At 46.4% G+C, this 21,439-nt stretch overlaps 1 protein-coding gene across 8 annotated transcripts in view; it reads right to left on the reverse strand.

Annotated features, from left to right (window-relative positions):
• Positions 1-18,465: 18,465 nt before the first annotated feature.
• FAM110B (family with sequence similarity 110 member B) overlaps positions 18,466-21,439 on the reverse strand; it is a 137,173-nt gene continuing 134,199 nt past the window's right edge. For all 8 annotated transcript variants that reach the window (XM_045560628.1, XM_045560625.1, XM_045560626.1 and 5 more), the window contains one exon: positions 18,466-20,270. In XM_045560628.1, coding sequence (XP_045416584.1) covers positions 18,823-19,938 — 1,116 coding nt within the window. In that variant the 5' untranslated portion in view covers positions 19,939-20,270 and the 3' untranslated portion in view covers positions 18,466-18,822. The remainder of the gene's footprint in view (positions 20,271-21,439) is intronic.

Here is a 21,439-nt window from a genome sequence, read left to right on the forward strand (position 1 = left end):
CCTAAATCTGAACTCTGATGATACAAGAGTGAATAAGACAAAGACTTTGCCTCAAGGAATTTATAAGATTTATTTATTCCTTCAACAGATATTTATTCTGCATTCTCAGCTATGTTCTAGGAACTGTGTGTAAACACTGGAGGTATGAAGGACAGAAGACGTCAGAGTCCCTCTCTCCACAGAGCTTACTAATACCAAAGAGAGGACATCAACACATGAGCAGATCATTAACGTTGTACAATAACTGCCCAAAGCGCTATAGGATCATAAGACTAGGGTGTCAGGGAAGGCTGTCAGTGTTTAATTGAGATTTGGAGAAGGAGCAGGCATTTGATAGTGGGGGGGCTGGGGATGGAAAACACATTCCAGGCAAAGGGACCCACAGGCAGAGGCTGAGAATGGCAGTTTTGGGGGAGGCCACATAGTCACCTCTTCTTACTCGGGGTGCCTCCTCACAGAGGGCTTCCCCCAGCACCCCTCCTGACACCCACCTCCACCAGGCCTCACACAGAACTGAAGGCCACTGTGCTGGAATTCCTGTCACCAGGGAGGGCACGCCATTGGTGAGCTTAGTCTTTCTGGAAGGAAACATTGCTTGAGCTCCGGCCCCTCATCCCAGATAGGCCCCATCAGAGAAATGTGCTGTGTCTTGGAAGGAGGAAAAAAAAGATTTCTCTGGCACCAAGTTATTTATTTATTTAATTGAGACAGGGTCTCACTCTTGCTCAGGCTGGTCTTGAACTCCTGAGCCCGATCCTTCCACCTCAGCCTCCCAGAGTGCTAGGATTACAGGCGTTGGTGTCAAGTTTAGACTTCAACATCCTGTGGATTTGCTCTGGGGACTCAGGCTCTGAGATAATATGCTAGATTGCAGTTGCATGAGCAAAATCCTACCTGGGTTTCCTCAGCCGTGTAGAAGGGCAAGTCCCACGATTCCTCGCCCAAGGTTGGTTTGAGGCATAAGTGTGATTATGCTTGAGGAGTCCCCCACTCAGTGCCCACACCTGACTGATAGGACCCGTGCACTAAAGGCTGTTTCCCATTATTATTTATTTTTGTTTCTCATTTAGAGACAGGGTGTATTTTGGCAATTGTAACTGATATAGCATAACATACCAACTTTTAGGATAATACAGTATGCCTAATATAGAATGCCACTAGTATACATAATAAAGCATCACATAATATATTTTATTTTAATGTAGTATTCATTAAAATAGCTCTTTGATGTAATTTTACATCATATAGAAAAAAACTAATATATAGTTTCATATAATTATGTATTAATATATTTTTTAACTCTGCTTTATTTTCGAAAAAGAATTTTAAGAGCCAGGGCTCAAACATAGGTTCAGATAATGATTTTTCAAGGCTGACAAATATAAAAAGGAAAGAATAAGCTTATTTCTAATTGCTAATAATTATTGTTGGGATTTTCATAAAAGCAGATATCTGAAAATTTTTTCTTGCAGATAAACCACAAACTTATTAGATATGTATGACAATAAGGCAGTGTGACAATAAGAGGGACATGACCCAATACAAAGGATACTTTAAATATTCCCAGCTAAGATGACTGGAGATTTCTGGAATGCTCGCAGTTGTATGGTATTACTACAAGGACATATGCTTTTCAATAAACTTGCTGAAGCTCATACATCTAAATGAGGCTTACCCTCAGAGTAGTTATTGTGGGAGACGATAGACTCATTCTCACAGAGGTGTCATTTCTTAAAATATTCTGAAGTTCTGTTTCAGAATGGTTCCCAAAATACATTTTGAAAAACTGCATGGGAATGATCAATGTATCATTTACTCTATAATTATATCTTATTTTAAAGTAAAAATAAAATTTGATCACTCATGTTATTCTCCTTTTGTTGGATCCAATTTCTAACCGGATTTCAAAATGGATCGAATTCTAAATATGAGCATGCTTCATCTAGAGGGAAATGTATCCCACTTCAGGTCCGTGTCCTCCTCAGGTTCAAGTTCACACTCAGAGGAGGACACTCCTTGGTCCCAGGACTAGGGCTACTCAAGGTCACTGTGCAGTTGAGCTTCAAACCCTTAGGGGAAAGAAACAGTCAGGGTTAGACACCCTGGGGGAGAAGAACCCAGCACAGGAAATAATTGCATCTAATATTTATTGAAGCTCAAAAGACTAGTAAGTCTCTGAGCTATGGCCAAATGCAGGTTTGACTCCAAAGCCAACTGCTGTTCAGAACTACACCCAAGCTTCTCAAAACTGTAGCACAAGGTGTGCCCAAGGTTGGGCAGCCGGGCAGCAGTCACTGGGCACCCAGCCACCCCAGCTTCCTGTCTCCAGCCATGAGTAGCCTCACTGATTCTTGAGTGCCTTCCAGGTATCTTCCATGGGGGTTTGGAAGGCTTGGAAGTACTATATGGTGCTTTGCCATTCCATTAATTCACTCATTTTTAAAAAATTATTATACTAATTATGAAGCAGGCATAGTGCTAGGTCTTGGAATCATAGTGAGGAAGATAGAGCCCCGTCTGTGAGTTTACAGTGCAACGAGAGGATAGACAAGAATTAGCAACATTATGGGGATATTGTACTATTTTCATCTTTTTTCTTTCAGTTTTTCTATAACTACTATGGATTATTTGCATAATGAAAATAAACAGGTTTATGTTTTAAAGAGCCCATGGTTTATAGAGGGCAGCTCGCCTCCTGGCGGGGAAGCCCTTGACTTGGAGCAGCTGAGTGGGGTCTTTGGCCCCAGCCCAGCGCCCTTAGCGCAGACCTTGCCTAACGGTTCTGCAGGCCTGTTCCCCTCGCCCTGCTCTGGTGCTCCAGCGGGGTCTTTGAACAAAATTTCCAAGGAGAATGTGAGTCTAAGAAACTGGCTCAAACCTTATGTAATTATGCACTGTCTTCAAACTAGCACACTCTGTAAACAACATACGTAGGGCTTCAGTCGGAACTCTTTTTGTTGAAAGTGACAGAAAATCTGATTCAAACCGGCTGATAGAAGGGGAGTTGTTTTTCTGTTTTGTTTCTGTTTTGCTTCTGTTTTGCTTGCAGAACTGAAAGTCGCATGCGCCACCGAGCAGGCCCTGCTCACCTCACTCCGCGGCAGCGCCAGGCTCCCCGCCGGCAGGGTCTGGGGGAGCCCGTCCCCGACTTCCCGCGGGGGGACCCAGGGGTGCGCGGCCGGGCCACTGTGTAACGAGCCCCGGGCACAGCCTCAGCCACGGCGGGATCCGCTGGGAGCCGGGTGGGGGCGGGCAGGGGCAGGGGCGCCGCGCAGGCGAAGCCCCAGTGCCCACAAGCCCGGTTTCCGAGGACTTAGCGGAATATCTGAAATTAATATGGTTGACAATAGGTGGATTATAATTTGCTGATATGAAGTGGATCAGAGACGGTCCAGGAGAGAAGGGCGTTCGCACGCAGGCCTCTTGTTTGGGCCTCGCTTCACGGGCGAGCAGCCTGCTGTTCCCTGCAGGCCGGCGGCTTCCCTTCCGCGGAGGGGCCGCTCGGTGTGGCCGCACATCCAGCCGGCGACACTGCTGCCTGACAAGTACGTAGGTATTCTTGTTGAGAGAGAAGAACAGCTGTCAGAGGTTAACGTACTCTGAGCACTGGCGAATCAAAACACAAAACCAACACCAAGAATATAGGCAGGGATCGTTACCTGTTACACTTTTACGAAGTTCTGCAGTTGTCCTTGGCTGGCCCCCTTCCCCATTTCTACCCCAAATTTCCTGGGCGGCGTTGTGTCCCTGTTCACTCCCTGACCTGTGTCACCCTGAGAACAAAGACTGTCCCTTTGTCGTGTGGCGAGCACATGGGGTGTCCGTGGTCAGCTGTGCATCCCAGGGAACACGCTCTGCTCCACCAAACTGACAAACCGCCGTCATTTACAACAAATGCCACCTCACGCACAGGTCGCTGTTGGTAGAATTTAACAGGCTGCGTGGTGTCTGGTGTGCTGTTTGGAGGGACAGGTCAATTGTTTGTGCTGGTCTGTGACTGACTGGCGTGCGGGGGGCAGCTGGGTGGTGTGGATGCGACCTTGTGTTTTATCTACAGGAACATCCATTTTATCTGCAAGGTCTCAGGATGGAAATGAAATCAGTGTGCTTCAAATAGCAGTTCCAGTGGAGGAAGAAGCTGCAAACAAGGCCCTTATCTGGGCAGAAATACTCACATAGAAAACATAAAACCATTTTGGTTTCAACACCTCAAAATCTAAATAGTTCACTCTCCAATAGCGTCTAGAACATTACTTAATCCTGTCTGGCACGGGATGACCAGGCAGCACCTCAGCCTTCCAGGGCCTGGGTGGGAGATGCGCATGCAGATGACTTCAGACACGCCCTGCAAATAGAGCTGTTTTCACCGAGTCTCCACTCCCGGCCTGTTTTCCAGCAAACTGCCTGCTATGGACTGAATGTCCCCTCTAAATTCATGTATGGAAGCCCTAACCCCCAACGTGATGGCTTTTGGGAGGTAATCAGAGTTAGAAGAGGTCATTGTTACAGCCTGTGTTACAGATGAGAGAGACTTTAATATCACAGGTGTCATGTGAGGAGAACGGGAGAAATTTCTCAAATCCGTCTCTTTGAGAATTTGAGAGAAGGGGTTTTTCAAGATAGTCTGGTAGGCAAAGGGCTGGGCATTTGGGTCTGCTGATTGGCTGGGTTTGGGGTAGAATCCTAGGGGTATAGAAATTGTCTCCTTGTGTTGAGTTAGTTTCTGGGTGAGGGTCTCAAGACCAGTTGAGTCAGCTCCTAAGTATGGGCCACTGGTCTGGGGGGGTCAGCCATTCGACCAGCATGCAGGGCCTGGGCGCGACATCTCACAAACCAGCCTTAGGTTTCACAAGGGTGATGTGATCTGTGGGAGCAATGAAGAAGGCTAAGAATCTTTATGACCAACAGCTATGTGCCTCCTGAGTAAGAAGCAGCTATAGGAAAGCAAGCCAGGGGACAGTGGCTTGTTTTTTTTTAAACACACACACACACACACACACACACACACACATTTATTCTAACTCTGCCTATACCTTTGCAGAGTTTAGGCCCCTACCACAGTTGCCAGCTTATGGCCTTTTATTAACATTATAAAAGTCAACTTAATCATTAGAGTGGGGACCACATGATGAGATCAGTGTCCTTATAAGAAGAAGAGATACAAGAGACACATGAGGGCGCAGTGCGAAGGTGGCCACTGGCAGGCCAGGAAGAGGGCCCTCCCCAGGACCCGGCCACGCTGACTCCCTGGTCTTGGACTCCTCAGCCCCCAGAACTGTGACATCCAAATGTCTGTTGTTTAAGCCACTCAGTCTGTGGTATTGTAACAGACCAGCCTGAAAAGGGGTAAAATGTTTTATGAATTGTTTCTTTAACCACCCCCCTCTCTTTTGGGAATTAAAACCTGCATCCCTGCTTGAGGCCAGTAATCAGTAGGGCAGGGGAGTGTCCTTTATTGTTTTGTACCACAGAAGATGGCTCAATGGAATTGTCCGGCAGAGGTCACAAGGTTGTCTTTGCTGGAGATGGGGTCAATCAGGACCATCAACCATAGTTAAACAGCTATAGCCCCAAGGTGAAACTCCCTGCAAAAGCTCTGTATTTCTGCTTATAGATAGGACAATGGTACTTTACAAAGCAAGTCTGCCATTCTCATTTGTTGGCAAATTAATAAACTTTTCTTTCCTTCTCCTCAAACCACTTGTCCTCGTTCTTCTGATGCGGCCTTGGGGACAAGCCTGAGCTAAGACACTGCCTTTCCCTGTTTCAAGTTCAATCTCATAAAACAATTCTGTACAACTGAGTTCTGAATAGGTTAAATACTTATCTACCAGGTACAATGTGCAGCATACTTTTTAGCCTATTGAAAGTGTAATAAATAATAAGTTTTGCAAAAACCTTTGTTTTAATAAGTCAAACTCAAAACAGTATGTAAGTGTTTAGGGAAAGGTCTCTCCTCCTGGGTCCCTTGCCCTGTGGTAGGCGCACTCATGTTCTCAGAGCTGTATGAGTGAAGCACAGTGGAATGGCAATTGCTTTGGATGGCGCTGAACTGCAGGCACCCGCAATGCAAGGGGCAGGAATGTGCAATTCAGGGCATGGATTGTCTAGTGAGGTCTTTAATTAATTGCACACGTCTACAAGTCTCAACACCCCATTTGAAACAAAATAATGTTTAGAACTACAGTTAATTTTTATAGGTTAAAATAAAAAACAGAAAGTCTTATAAAGTATGTTCATGTTGAAGTTAATGCCAGGGCAGTGGGCATGCAAAGTGGGCTTTCCCAGCTGAAGCTACGGTGTGAACATTTAGATGGGTAGGTTTTCCCATTGCTTTCTCAGTGGGAAAAGTTAAATAGAATAATGTAAGATTTAAACAACAATTTCTGACAATTAAAAAACAATGGCGGACATGCACCAAGTCATACATGATGAATAATGTCACAAGCATACACAGGAGGGAGGCTGCTTCGTGTGCAGTGCGGCACGAACAGGAAGGCTGGGAAAGGAGGTAGTTGGCTTGAGTTTCATAGGATTTGAATTGGAACAGGGGGCAGGAAGGGGCAAGCAGCTGCAGGAGTAGGAGTTGAGTCCTCTCTCCCCTACTAACTTGTCTCACGTCTCTTTGTGCTCCACAAATCCCAGGGCTTGCTGGCCTGAAGCAGCAATTCTTATTTAAATGATTGCAAGAAACACCTTCTCCTGTGGCTGATCATTTCCTAAAGCTCAGGACCCCTTCATGGTGACAACACATTCTGCTGAGCAATGGAAACGTCCCTCACGAAATTAAAGAGTACGGATGGCAGGAGGGAAGTTACTAGGCCCCACTGTGTGCCACGCTGTATGCAGATTTAACCCTGGCAAAAAATTAATCTGCACCACGGGGGAGGAGGCAACAGCATCTCCATTTCACAGACGACAAAACCAGGCTCAGGGAGTTTGAGTGAGTCGCTGAAGGTTCATAGCAGGAAGAGGGGGAACTGGGGGTCAAGTCCTCAGACTCCCCAGCCAGTTCTCACCCTCTCTGCTGCCATCCGGGAGGGGGCGGAGGATGGGGAGGGGTGGGGGAGGGCTCTGCAGCTTCCCACGGGCCCACAGCAGATGGGGGATGTTGTCACTGGCGGGGCTGCAGAGACAGGAGTTTCAAGTTCTCAGAAATTCCTCAGCATTTGTGGTTGGGCCCAGTCTAGGTTCCTGATTTTTCTGTCTCTGGGAGACTCTGCCCAGGGAGTCCCCACTGTTCTGTTTGTTTCCGTCTTTGTTCTTCAGGTGGGGTTGGTGGCTGAGGCTTCCTGAGCTTAGGTAAGGGGACTAGCTTTTCAGAAAGACCACCCAGGACACAGTCATAGCAGAACAACAACATTTCATATATACAGTGTATACATGTACGTTATATACGGATATATAAAGTACATACATGCTGTATATGTATATATTTGTATAGATGAGATACACATACATGTTACTTTAGTATAAAAATATGAAAACTATGTGTTTACTTGAAATCATATATCATTCCTTATTATTTATGTTTCTGTTACATAAATGCTGTTCTTTAAACAAAAATAAAAATAAGACTGGTTAACAGCGGCAATTGGTAATAATAGTAGGACTAACTAAACAAATAAAACACGTCAGTAGAACATACTGTTTATATAATGCTTCTGTCATCTGACACAGCTGTCTGTTTTGACTCTTCTCTTTCCCGGGTATTCTACAGTCGCAGGCTGGGTTAGGTGCACTCGAGACGAGGCAGTGCCCAGGGCAGGCCTCCCGCCACCACCCCCCAGCCCCTCAGCTCACTCCTGGCACCTTCAGAGAGAGTTCCCGAGTTCCCCACAAAGGTGCTTCCTGACTCAAACACTTAGGAAACAGCGTGCACTAAAACTGCCTCTCAGAGACTGAACGCTCTGATGAAGATCCCAGAGAACATGCTTAAGTTCATGTAACCTGGAGTGTTCCCTAAATGGCATTTGATTAGGGAGCGTTTATTTTTCCTCTTAGAATGCTAAATAGCTGGAAGGCCCTACCTGATCGGCCCCACTGGCCTCCCGCGCTTTATCTGATGTGCTTTACCTGGATTGCTTTTTCCAGGTATTTGCAGGCTCCTCCCTCACCTCCTTGTCCTCACTCAGATGCCGCGAGCAAGACCACTTCCAATCTCTGTTACTGGTGTCTCCTGAGTGTGCATCATCATCTAACATTCTGTCCACCCGACTCATCCAGCCTACTGCATCTGTTGCCCATCTCTGCCAAGGAGCCCAGAGCTCCGAGTGGTGCGGGTGGCTACCGTCTGAGGGGCTCACTGCTGCCCCCTGGAGCCTGGAGCAGTGCCTGTTGGCCCATTGTAGCCACTCAGAAGTCGACAGGGAGAGAGCCACCCGCACATGTGTCTGGGGAGGTTGGGAAGGGAACTGATGGGAAGTCACCCCACTAAGCCTTCCTGGTCTCTCCCTGCAGATTAGGAACCCTAAAGTGATCGTGCTCCTCTCTACCCCACATCCATACAACAAACATTACGCACCTAAAGCAACACACGCCAGACAGTTAATGGGCACTGGCGATACTGTCATGGGAAACAGAGTGTCTGTCTTCAGGGAGGTGACCTTATCGCGCGCACCTGTATGTGACACAAGGAGGAAAGCTGAATAGTCAACCACAAAAGCAGCTGTCCCGTCTTCTCACCGGGCAAGACGCTGGCTCTCCATCGTTTTCTTTTCTTTCTTTCCCTCAAAATCTGAATGTGTGAAAAAAGCAACATAATCACCAGCAAAAGAGTTAAGAGCAAATAAATGCTCAGGAAAAGAAGATTCTTTACATTGCTTTTTCATCTTGGAATCAGTTTTACTATCTGCTGGTCTGCGTAGCATTTCAAGTCCCCCTGAACAGACAAAAAAAAAAAAAAAAAATCACCAGAATTTTAATTTTAGAAATAACCGTAGTGTAATTTGATCCTCAGCACATTTGTCTGGAATAAATTCCTTAAGAAATCCAACATGTGCGTGCATATGAACACAGCAGAAAGCACAAAAATCCATTTCAATCTATTAAATCAGATTTAAAAGGCATCAGGTGGCGAATTAAATGCTGAAAACATTTGGTGAACCTGAAACACTATCCAGATCTCAATTCACAGATTCTTTAAACCAAGCAATTCCCAGCAGACGGAAGCAAGTCCACAAACTCAGAGCAAGGGGTCTGCAGGGGAGCGGGTTAGTGGAGATCAGATGCTTGAACGCTGGGATGCTCTGAGAAACCTGAAACATGGAAGAAACACATCAGGCCTTTGTCCAGAGCAAGTGGAGTGATTTTCCTGCGGCCTCGGACGTTAGCCCCACATTCCTGAGCCTTGTGCAGCTGTCAGCTCGCCGGGAGAAAACAGGAAAAGCCATTAGTGAAAGAACCACATGCCCGTGAAGTTAGTAAATGAACGGTTCAACGTTTTCCACCAAAATAAAATGCTCGTTAGCCCAAGTCCTTAAAATGGCCTAGAACTCAACAGAGGAAAGTGATGCAGCTGAAACATTTGGAGCGCCCGTCTGCCAGGAGCTGGCTTTGTGAGGCACCTAAATAACTCACCTGGCTGCTGTTCTCTGTCTAGGAGAAAAAGGAGGAAACGACAGGAAAAGATTATGTACGCCTGGAAATCCTCGAAAGCTTCAAACTTATTTACACTTACAAAAGGCAAAACATGCTAACCCAAGCAGTCTCGGAGGTGGTGTGATGAGACTTCCTCCTCCTGTTTTCCCTCCTCCCGGTTGAACTTCCATATGTTATCAGTTATGAGCCACCACGCTTTTCTTCAGCCGAGGGAGTCGCTGCATTCACGCATGGCTTGCTTCCCCCCCGGTGAGCAGAGTTTCCAGAGAACAGGATGGCGGACCTGTGGCTGAGAGGTCATTGTGCACACACTGAAGGCTAAAATGGGAGGTGTTTCTGAACCAGGTTTGCCTTAAAGACAGTCTGCCAGGAGGGCTTCGCTGGTGAATAGCCAGCAGGACTACCTTGAGGATGTATTTTCATACAAAGTGTAAGATTTTGTGTTTTGGCAAAGAAAAGAGGGTATGCTACTCATTGTCCTTTGGGGCAAATATGAGGGCGTCAAGCTCTGGATCACGTTTGCAGTCCTGGATTAGTGGCTCCACCTCCAGCCCCAGCACAGCCTGCCAGACTCCGGGCTGTGGTGCAGAGTGAACAGGACGTCCGCTTCCTTTTAAGGCAGTTGCACAAGGAGTGAGAAATACTTGCCTGTCAAATCTCTTTGTACAGAGAGGTTCACATTCTGGGCTCCCATTACCTTAAACACACTGTTTGGTTCATTTTCCAAGAGTAAGGAAGAGGGAAATACTTCAACACCAAGCCCGGTTTCCACTTGTAGAACGATGCTAGCAACAGAGACAGGAGACAGGAGAGCAACAGGATGAGCTGGTGGGGCTCCACAGCCAGTGGGATTTAGTCGGAGTCTGGTTTGGATTGATTCATTCATTCCAATGAGACATACTCCTCATTAACCCTGTGCCAGGCACTGCACTAGGCACAGGAGTGGTCAAAGGTGACCAAGATAGATAATAACTTAACGAATAAGATAACGTCAGATTGTCAAGTGCCAGGAAGGAAATAAGCAGAGGGTGTTGCTAGCACAGCAATCTACTTACATGGGGTGGCAGGCAGGGCCCTCTGAGGAGCTGTCAGCTGAAGCGAAATCTACGATGACAAGTCAGCAACAGGAAGATGGAGCATCAAGGGGCCAGTGGTCTATTGAGGGCGAGGAGCAAGATCATGGGCCCTGCGAGTCTAGTGAGGAGAGCCTGTATGTTCTACCAGCAGAGAGGAGGGCTGCCCACGCAGGGTGAGGGTGGAGGGAAAGGGGCCCAAGGGTGAGGGGCTCAGTGGGGAGGGGACACCCACAGGGCCTTGCAGGCTGAGCTGTGGCATTTCTTAATTGTGTTATAACTGCAGTGGAAACTGCTGAAAGATTTTCTGCAGAAGAATGACACCATCTGATTTCTGCTTCTTAAGGATCACTTCTGGTTGCTTTCTGGGAATAAATTGAGGGGAGCAAGAGAAGAGTGGGCCCCCACTCAGAAGCTACAGTCTACATCACAGTAGGCAAGATGGGTTGGGACACTGGAAATGGACAGAGGTTGCCATGTGATTCCAATCTGCTGAGTTTATCCCAGTGGGCAGGTGCCCTTGGTACTCTTGAATGTGTTTTTTTGTTTGCTTTTTTAAAATTCTGATAATACGACTCTAAAAGACTAGACCTTGTAATTGTGATTCTAAAATGCATCAAAGTATTTTCAAATATCTGCCAAATATAGCAGTCTGATTTCCAGTTAGTAACATTGCAAGTTGACTAATTATGTGGGACAGTAGAGACTCTGGAATTTTGACGTGAGTAAGAATCATGTGAGGCACTTGTGGAAAGGCAGATTCCTGGTCCCCACTCCCTACAGTTCCCCTCCTGATGGCACAGCATGGCAGTCTCTCCTTTATCTGTCCCTCTGATTGGCAGGGCGGGTGCGCTTTAACTGGGGGCGTAGTTAGGACAGGATAGGTTGTGCTGCAATAAGAAACAAGCCACATGCTCTCAGTGGCTCACAAGGACAAAGTTTATCCACTGGGTTGGCACAGTCACGCTAGCCTGGGGTAGAGGCCTTTGTGTCACCCAGGATCCTAATGAGGCTGTGCCCTCCGGGACTTCCGCCAGATTAAGAGGAAGAGAAGATGGACAACTGTGGACTGACTCCTCTCAGCTGTAACATGTCCCTTTTGCTCATGGCTCATTGGCCACCCCTAATGCTACCAGGTGTAGAAATGTAATCCTCCCGTGAGCCTGGGAGGAGAGAGCAAGGGAAGTCAGAATGAGTGGCCATGAGGAGGCAGAGGAATTAGGCCTACAAAAGCAATTCCTGAGCGCTTGAGAGTCACTGGGTGTTTATAGATGGTAGAGTTAATAAAATAATATTGAAATGATGGTGCTCATTTCCAAAATTGCTACAAACTTTCTTAGAGGAATTTCCTTATCTTTATTAAGTATATCTTCTAGGGTTAATTTAAAAACAGTTCATGAATATTAACATAAATCTTCCCAAAGTTTCTTTAAATATCTCATACATGGTGTGTGAGACAAAGCACACTGCATAGGAGTAACAGAGGACGTGTTACTCAAATTGCTCCTACTTGGCACAATGGAATTGTCAGCCCTGCATGGTCCCTCTGGTCCCTGATCAGGCTGCTTTGCGAGGTCGGGGCAGCACGGTCCCCCCAGCTCCAGCCCATCTGCTAGTCCACCGGCTCTACAGCCCCGGGCGAGCCCTGCCAGCTTACTTATCCGGATCTCTGTTCTCTCCTCCGTACAGTAAGATGGAGAAGGAGAGTTGATCACTAATTGTCCCTCTCAGAAGAACTCAGAAGCTTCAGTCCTGACATGATCAAATATGGCGACTAGTCTTGAGTCACTCAGACCAGTGGTTCTGTATGGAAGCATCACAAGCCAGTACGTGCACTACTGTTTTAGGCTTCTGAGAAATGTTCTGCAATGCAACTTACAGGAAAAGAGCAAAAATAGCTCCCACCATACGAGATATTAAAAATTCATTTTCGTATGTATAGAATGGATCTCAGGATATGTTTTATTAATCTAGGCTTGCGCTTCACTTTTTCCTCTTATTGGATGTGTGCCTTTGAGAAGTAGCTTAATCCTCAGATTCCTCATCAATAGGATGGATTTTAATTTACTTCCAAAGTTCTTGTGAGAATAAAATGAGATAATGTGACAAAGAGCTTAGCATAGCATCTAAGACATACTGCTGGTTGTTTCATGAATCTCAAATGAATGGAATGATCAACTAGTGAAAGATTCTCATTATTTTTATCCTCCCAGCTTTGCACAGTATGTTGGTGTGCACCTGGCCACATTTGATCCTTTCAGCTTTTGTCAACCTGAGAGGTTAAACAAGGTTCTCCTCTCTGGAGCTTCCTCCGATTCAGAGAAGAATCCCTTCATAGACTTCCTTTCCTTCCCCAACTAACGCTGTTTTGGGTAGACAGTGAATAAAATGCCATTCAGTTCAGTGTGTGGCCCCCAACAGGCCACATCTGTCTTCCTACTTGCCCACAACAACGTGAACCAGTCCCCTCTGAATTTTCATATTCTTCATACCTTAATCCTAATGCTTCCCAAACAGCTCTCCATGTTGTCACAAAGCTCTGAGGCCAAGGGCACACAAACCTCAGATGGCATTCCCCCCACTGTACAGGCGAGGGAATGGAGACACACTTTGGGGCACATGGGCCGCTGACATTGGGGGAGGAGCTTCCAAAAGGCTGCCGAGGCCCATCCCCCTCCGGCTTTTCCTTCTGCTGGGGTTCTTCCAAAGCAAGTTGGGGTGACCTGGGCACACCAGACAAACCCTCGTAAAGGTGACTTGTGCAGGAGCTGTACATGCAGCCACTGAGCCTGGGGTCCTTCACCGTGCAGCTCTTGGCCACACTGCAGAAACTGACAGAACTCTCAGTCATTTTGCAGGGCTAAGTGGCCGAGACACCCAGGTTTGACATTTTCAGAATGGTGGTGAGAGTAACCATCTCTGCTGACCGAGCTCATCTGGAGTGCTCTCGACCTCTTCATTCCTTCTGGTCTGAACACACCAGCTGCATCACCCTCAAGGATGGGAGAATGGAGTGATGCTGATTCACCAAATAGTCAAAATGTTTCCTGATTGAATTGTGGCCATTTTCCTCTCTCCTTCTAAAAGTCCTTGATCAAAAACGGCAGGATGCAACTTTAAAATACGGCACACTCCAAACTGAAAGAACATAATTCTAATGGCCTTGTCTCTTTGAACTCAGTGGGCTGTATGTTACTCAGAGTGGAAGAGCTGAAGTCTTTTTTGTAAATTTATGGATTACCATTTAGGTAAGAATGAATTTGCTGAAATTCTGACTGTTTGAGACCTGTTTATATACACTGGCAGAAGATAAAAGTATCAAGATGAATTTAAGGGCCCTTCTGTTTTCAAGCATAACACCCTCAGTCTGCCTCTCCCCTCCCCGCCCCACCACCACCGTCTCGAACTGGGCTGTAGGGAGGGCAGAGCTAGAATCAGAGTTGAGTTCAAGTTCTATTCCACCACTTAACTCCTCTGGGATCTTGTTTCAGGTGCTTAGTCTTCATGGAACTAAGGTTCTTCACCTCTAAAATGGGGACAATAACTACCAATTTGGGTTCATTGTGGTAATTTTATAGTTTAGCACAGGACTTAAACATGATAGTAAAAAAAAAAAACCCAATAGACACTTATTAGGCATCATATACTCTGGGCTGCTGTGCTGTGTGCTGCCCAACTCTGGGACCATGGTGTACATTATGATCCTCAGAGACATTTGCACGTTTATTAGGACAGGTTTTTTTTCTGACAGGGAACAAAATGTTTTGAGAAAGGCACACCTGTTTAAAGTTCTCACAAAGGCACCATTCAGGCTAGCAAAGGCTGGGTCCATGGCCATGGCAAAAATTACAATCTAATGCAAAAAGGCAACATAGAAACTCAAAAAATCTGTTGTGTTGCCTCTTGAAAGAGCAAGCATCCGTGAGGTCAAGGACAGAGAAAGCATCCTTTACAGAATTCAGAGCTACTGAACCTCAGCAGCAGTGCTGGTTTTAAGATACGTCCACAAGTTGCTTGCTAGTCCTCTCATATTTAAGAAATATGGGCCTCACTCCCTTCCCTGCGAGTATGACCCATAATGAATTGAATCTGACGGAGGTGTGTGGCTCAGGATACAGGATTGTACGAGGCATTGTGGCTTCCTCCTTCCTCTCTTTTCTTGGTCCTTCTTCCCTCTGGGGGAAGCCAGATATCATGTTGTAAGGACTCCTGGGCAACCCTAGGGAGAAGCCCATGATGTAAGGAAGTGAAGCCTCTTGTTGACACCACATGAGCCATCTTGGAAGTGGGTCCTCCAGCCCCAGTCAAGCCCTGGCTGCCATCTTGTCTGCAGCCTCATGAAACACCCTGAACCAGAACCACTTGGCTAAGCCACTCCAGGATTCCTAATACACAGAAACTGAGATAATAAATGTTTATTGTTTTTGAGTGGTTAAATTTGGGGATAATTTGTTACACAATAGACCACAAATGCAGTGGTAAAAAGTACCCAATGGAAACTTCCCTTTGGATGGAGCCATGGCATCCTGGCTGGGTGACTGAGGTCTGAGAGGTAGATGACAACATTCCCTGTTTTAAGAAGTTATGATTTATCGTATCAGCAAGCAATTCAAGCCAGAGGATATTGTTCCACAGAGGAGTGACATAATCAGGGTTGACTATGTTATATTTGGCATAAAATGGGATAGCAAAGAGCCTGGTTGGGGTGTCGGAAAGACTTCTAGTTAGGAACTTCCAGAAACAACAGTACAGGTAAGAGATGGTGAGAGCATGAACAAAGGCAATGGCAGTGGGGATAGATATGGGAGGACTGTCTTAAGATGTGGTGGTTTTCATAAAAGAAACAGCTAGCTTCCAGGGCCATCTAGGGCAATCATGTTTCAATGAGCCTTGTGTAGAAAAAAAGTGTGAACTATATGACAACACTGTATCTATACTAACACTATCATCTTATTTGCATACTCTCTCATGCACATACGATACTTCCATGAGCTAGAATGAGTACTTCACAAGAAATGTCTCACTCTTAGGATTTAATATTAAGCATTTGAAATGTCCTTTATAGAAACTGTAATTCAAGAATAAAAAGAAAATAATGAGCTGCCTCTCATCTTCCATTGGAACTAAAGCCTCACACTTGTCCACTGTACAAATAAGGCCACAGAGGATTAGATTAATTTGTACTGGGATGATTTATACTCCTGTCTGAACACAGATCACACACAGTACTGAAACACTGGAAGATTCAAACACAATCTATGACATTAAATTAGCTGAGAAGTGCTCATCTCCTCCTAAAATGGCTTCCTTAGGAAAATACCATCTATTTTCAGTATTTTAGTAGCAACAGAGAAAGATGGATATGTCAATGCTAAGTCATGTATGTTTTAAAATGTCACATTTCTACAAAATGGTGAGGAAAGAAAACTTTGTTTTGCTAATTTTTTCAGAATAAAAAAATGTTTACAATGAAAACTTATTTTTATTCTATTATCTTGAGTGTATTATATGACCACCACACATAGCTGCACTCCAAAATGTTTCTTCTGGGAAGCAGGGGCCTAGTTCAACTAACATGAATGACGAGGAATAATTCAAAATCAGGGCCGGGCGCGGTGGCTCATGCCTGTAATCCTAGCCCTCTGGGAGGCTGAGGCGGGTGGATCGCTCGAGGTCAGGAGTTCGAGACCAGCCTGAGCGAGACCCCGTCTCTACTAAAAAAATAGAAATCAATTATCTGGACAACTAAAAATATATATAGAAAAAATTAGCTGGGCATGGGGGCGCATGCCTATAGTCCCAGCTACTCGGGAGGCTGAGGAAGTAGGATCGCTTAAGCCCAGGAGTTTGAGGTTGCTGTGAGCTAGGCTGATGCCACGGCACTCACTCTAGCCCGGGCAACAAAGTGAGACTCTGTCTCAAAAAAAAAAAAAAAAAAAAAAAAAAAAAAAAATCAGGAGGAAGAGTCAGGGAACCAAATTTGCTTTTATAAACAGTAATAGTTGGGAATCATATGATTTGTTTCTAAAAATTACTTTTAAAATAATGCTTTTACATTTACATATTATAAGGAACTTTGGAAGAAGCATTAATCTTCAAATAACTTGACTCAATAAGTACTCACTGAAGACTCAATGTCCAAGTTAATAGGACAGGACACATCCACTAAGAGGAATGGTTTTTCTCTTAAAATAAATGTGAAAATCTAAGTTCCTCGAGGCAGAGACTGTTGTTGACCATGGCAGTCCAGTGCCTATCACTGATGCCTATAAAAGAGAGTCACTCAACAAGAGACATGATGAAGAGGAAGGAGTGAAGGAGTGGACGGGTGCATGGACACATGCTGTGGTACTGATGCTGGGCTGGTATTAATACAAATAAAAACAAGGCTGTACACTGCAAAGGCATGCCTCCATGGTAAGAACTCACAGGTATTTACCACTGAACAGTCTTGTGGAAGATGCGAAAAATCCTGATGTTTAAGAAAAGACAAAAATAACACAAGTGTGAACCAAGTAAAGCAGCAGCAGCATATTTTAGGAAACCTGATGTAACTATTTTAGCAAAAGCATACTGCTATAGCTACGATTAAGAATGCTGCTGTTCAGAATAATTGGGATATGGTGAAAATAACTTAATGAAATAATGTTTCCTCAAGACTATCAAAAATCTGCTTCTCACTCACTCCAGAGTTAAACTTTTGTGGGGGAGAACAGGAAAGGACAAAGAGAAACCACCACCATTAGTGCCTGCACCAGAGCGATTTATTAGCGTAACTTTTTCTTTTGTTTTCTTAAAGATTTCATAACAACTGAAGTATGTACAAAGTCTTACAGCATTTACACCATAAAAGTTTCCTATTAGCTGATGAAGTCTAAGGTAGTGCTGTTGACAACTTCAGAGCGTGGCAAGAGCAATGAGGCAGACCAGGGCAGGTCTACCTCTCCACTGCCATGCCATGCTGTCAGATGGCTGGCAGCTAACTAAACCACCTGGAAGACAGGTTATTGAGAAAAAAAGAGAACAAGTTGATAGGCAGCACTAGAGACCACAGGGTGGAAAAGCTACATAGTGTCGTGTTTCTACAGTTTCTTAGAGTTGTAACAAAGACCCACAGCCTGAGAGAATAACATATGCAAGACAATAGAATCACACTGCTCAGATACATTCAGCTACCAAATGTGCTCACTTTTGAATGGGAGGCTCTACTGATATGGCTGGTATTTCCATTTTTGTTCATGTCTTCAGATAGCTCAAACCTGCACAAGCCCCACTCCCTCCCCCGAATAAAACAACAAAAACAAAGGGAGAAAGAAACGTAGTTCTTGACTCAGAAAAAAACCCACATCTCTCTTTTTTTAAAGGCATTCCGTATTTGCTTTTAAGGTGGCCATTTCTCTCAAAAAATTAATACTAGAAATTTCTGAATTATCCTAAATTGAAACAACATCAACAAACTCCCCAAACATCCAACTTCCTAGATTTAATCATCCTTTGTTGTATGTGATCCTCTTTCCTTAGGGTCAGTATGACACAGAACCACCATTATTTACACACTGAATTGGACACAAAACGTAGCATCCTTACCCCAAAGATTGCTTCACTAAGTGGCAAGAGAATTTCAACATGTAAACGATAAACATCAGGCTCACCACTTTAATTCCACAGAAAACCCAGCCTGGTTCTATGTTCCTTCTGTCAGTCACTATCCCATTTATTTTCCCATTGTTACGGTCTCATATGTAGGCAAAGTGGCTTTTTATTTCAAAAAGATTCTGCTTTCAACTTAAAAGCCAGTTGATAAAACTTTTAATTAAGACACAATAGCGAGGGATATAAAAACACAAGAACCACATAAATATTTAAGTCGTATACCGTTTTCGTGTAAACAGTTTTGCTTAAGAGCAAAGCCCTAATTAGATTCTGGCCCGCAACTTTTGGCAGATGACGCGGATTCAGCCAGGCTCTGCAGCGATGGTGACGTGGAAGCCAGGTCAGTCCCCATGTTGACAGGCATGCAACTTGAAAACATTGCACAACAAGCAACACAAAGAGTGGAGAAGCTCACAACACTTCAAGGAGACCTCACAACCTTCACAACTGCGTATGCACAGAGACCCACCCCCTCTCTTTTCCACCACCGTGTCTCTTACACGTGGGAGACCTTCTGGGACTCTCTAGCTTGTTTGATGCTATATAACCACTTGATGATTCTAGCATTTCTTTCGATGGCGGAAATGCCATATGGCACCCGGTCATTGGCACTGTCATCATTTCTAAGGTCACTGTTACTGTCCTGAGACTGTTCACAGTCTGAGCTGATCATGCTTGCGCTGCGGAAGTTGAGGGATATTATGTCAGAATTAGCCCTTGCAAAGTTTTCCATCCCGAGGTTTTCCAGCTCTTCCGGGTCCAGTCCACAGTAGTTGAAGAACCTCTCTACGTCCGCGTCCACTCGGAAGTACCTGTCACTCAAGTCTGACTTAGACCGCTGCAGGGATGGTCTTCGGCTGACTCCACAAGCTGGTTCCACCGGGTCGGCCTCGGGGGACTTCACGGTGGTGGCGATGGCTGCGATCTTGGGCTTGGGGGGCAGCGGAGGGGCGGAGCTGCTGCAGGGGATCGCCTTGAGGGGCTTCACGCTGGTCACTTTGCGGATGTCCGAGGAGCTGTGGGAGACGTGCAGGAAGGACTCGGCCGACTGCTCCAGCAGCCTGCGGCCCACGTGCGAGCCGCTCTCCTGCGGGCTGGCGCGGCCCTGCGTGGGGTAGACCTTGAGCGACTCGGCGAACGAGTGGCGGTGCAGGTCGGGCGCGTCCGGCCGGGGCGGCGGCCAGTTGCGCGAGCTGTGCTTGTGCCCCGAGCCCGAGCTGGAGCCCTCGGAGCTGTTGATGATGTTCTTGAGGATCTCGAGCTTGAGCGTCTCCCGCTGCACGCCGCCCTCGGTCTTGGCGTGGTTGCCGAACACCTTGAGCGTGGGGCTGCCCAGCGCGCGCTTGGCGGCCGGGCACACGGGCGGCTTGGCCAGCACGGCCGGCTTCACGGGCTCCTGCTTGGCGTTGATCACCTCCTGGCTCTTGACGTACTTGGCCTTGTCGGCCTCCAGCCTCTCCACGGCGCTGAGCCGCTTGGGGTTGGGCTCGGCCTGCCTGCGGAAGTAGTCGGGGCCCTTGTTGAGGATGCGCAGGGGCACGGCCGAGGTGAAGGTGCCCGCGGCGCTGACCGGCTTCACCATGCTACCTGTCTGCAGGCTCTCCGTGGGCATGGCGGGCGCTCTCTCCCCGGCGGCCGTGGTGGATTCCGTGCTGGGCGCCTCCGGCCGGCCTGAATAGACACATGTGCATGAAGCACAAAGAGCGGCGACGGACGTGGAAGCGGAGCGTCAGCAGCAGCAGCGGCGGCGGCGGTGGCAGCGCCTCATCTCACAGCTCATTAACCGCCACCGTGGCTTTAATGCACTTTGCTCCGCTCCCAGGCCGCGCCTGCCCTGAACGGCCACAAGCCACAAGTTCCTTTAATCTGCTTCGCCGCCTCCTTTCTTCTCCCTGAAGGATGTGGGAGTCTCCTCCAGGTCTTTGTGTTCAACTGCAGGCAGAGCTGAAACACAAAACAACCAACCGCGGGTTAGGAGGGGCGGGTGACATCACGGCTCCAGCAACAGAGCAGCCCCGCAGCGCGCCCGCCCCGTCGCCGCCCCCGCGCGGCCCGAGGGTCGCCGCGCCGGCCGGGAGCTGCGCCGCGCCGGCCGCAGGGGGCCACCCGGACCTCGCGCTCGGCCTGGCCTGCGGCGGCGGCGACGGCACGGTGACCGGGGCGAGCGTGTGGGAGAAAGAGAGGGCTGGGATTTCCCACGCGCGAACTCTTCCAGCTGCCTCCCCATTGGTGAGCTCTGCCTCCTGAACACGCCCGCCTGGCTTTTCTTACATGAAAACCCAGGAAATTCTAGATGAATGTAGAAATGAGGGTCTAGCCATGCCCGGTTCCCAGCTCATTAAATGCTCAGTTCCTAAGAATCCCTCATGTGCCTCCAGCTGCACCGTCCTGAATTATGTTTCTTTTGCAATGAAGCAAAACTTCTGACTGCTTCCTACCAATCTCTTGGTAACACTTGGGACAATCACTTCTTTAACTCTTCAAAACTGAAAAGATGGGCAAGAAATGGGATCGGCAGCAAAGATTTTAAAAAAGGTCAGTATGTTTCACTTATCATACTTTGGCCAAGGTACATGCTTAAAAAACACTTTCTCCTGAAATCCAGGAATGTGTATGAAGTTCATCTCACTAAAAACACAAGCTTATGTTTTAATACTTAAAAAAAAACCTAGAAATACTTCTAGATTAACCACATAGATAATTTGATTATAAATGCTCCATAATTTTTCATACTTAATGAGCAGAAATCAAAAGTTTCCTTGTGGTAAGTACCTTCCCAAATCCCTCTAAAGTACTAGGAACAAAATCTTAAAATGTCAGTCATACTTGAAAATACGTTATTTTATGTTATAGAAAATTTGGATAACAATTAAGCTTTCAGGGGACTTACAACTTTCTGATCAACTTGACCACCAAAATAACAACCAAAAAAACCCCATCATAATTGGACACTTATCAATACTCCCAGTATAATTCCATAATGAGTCTTACATTACATGGCATATGAAGTGACAACATGTACCCCTGTAGCCCTTGGAACAACCCTCCCTGCCCGCCCCCCGACAGGCAGAACACATTTACAACGCAGCAGTATTCCACAGCAACTGGTTAAT

The sequence above is a fragment of the Lemur catta genome, chromosome 9 (assembly GCF_020740605.2).
Source record: "Lemur catta isolate mLemCat1 chromosome 9, mLemCat1.pri, whole genome shotgun sequence".
Taxonomy (NCBI): domain Eukaryota; kingdom Metazoa; phylum Chordata; class Mammalia; order Primates; family Lemuridae; genus Lemur; species Lemur catta.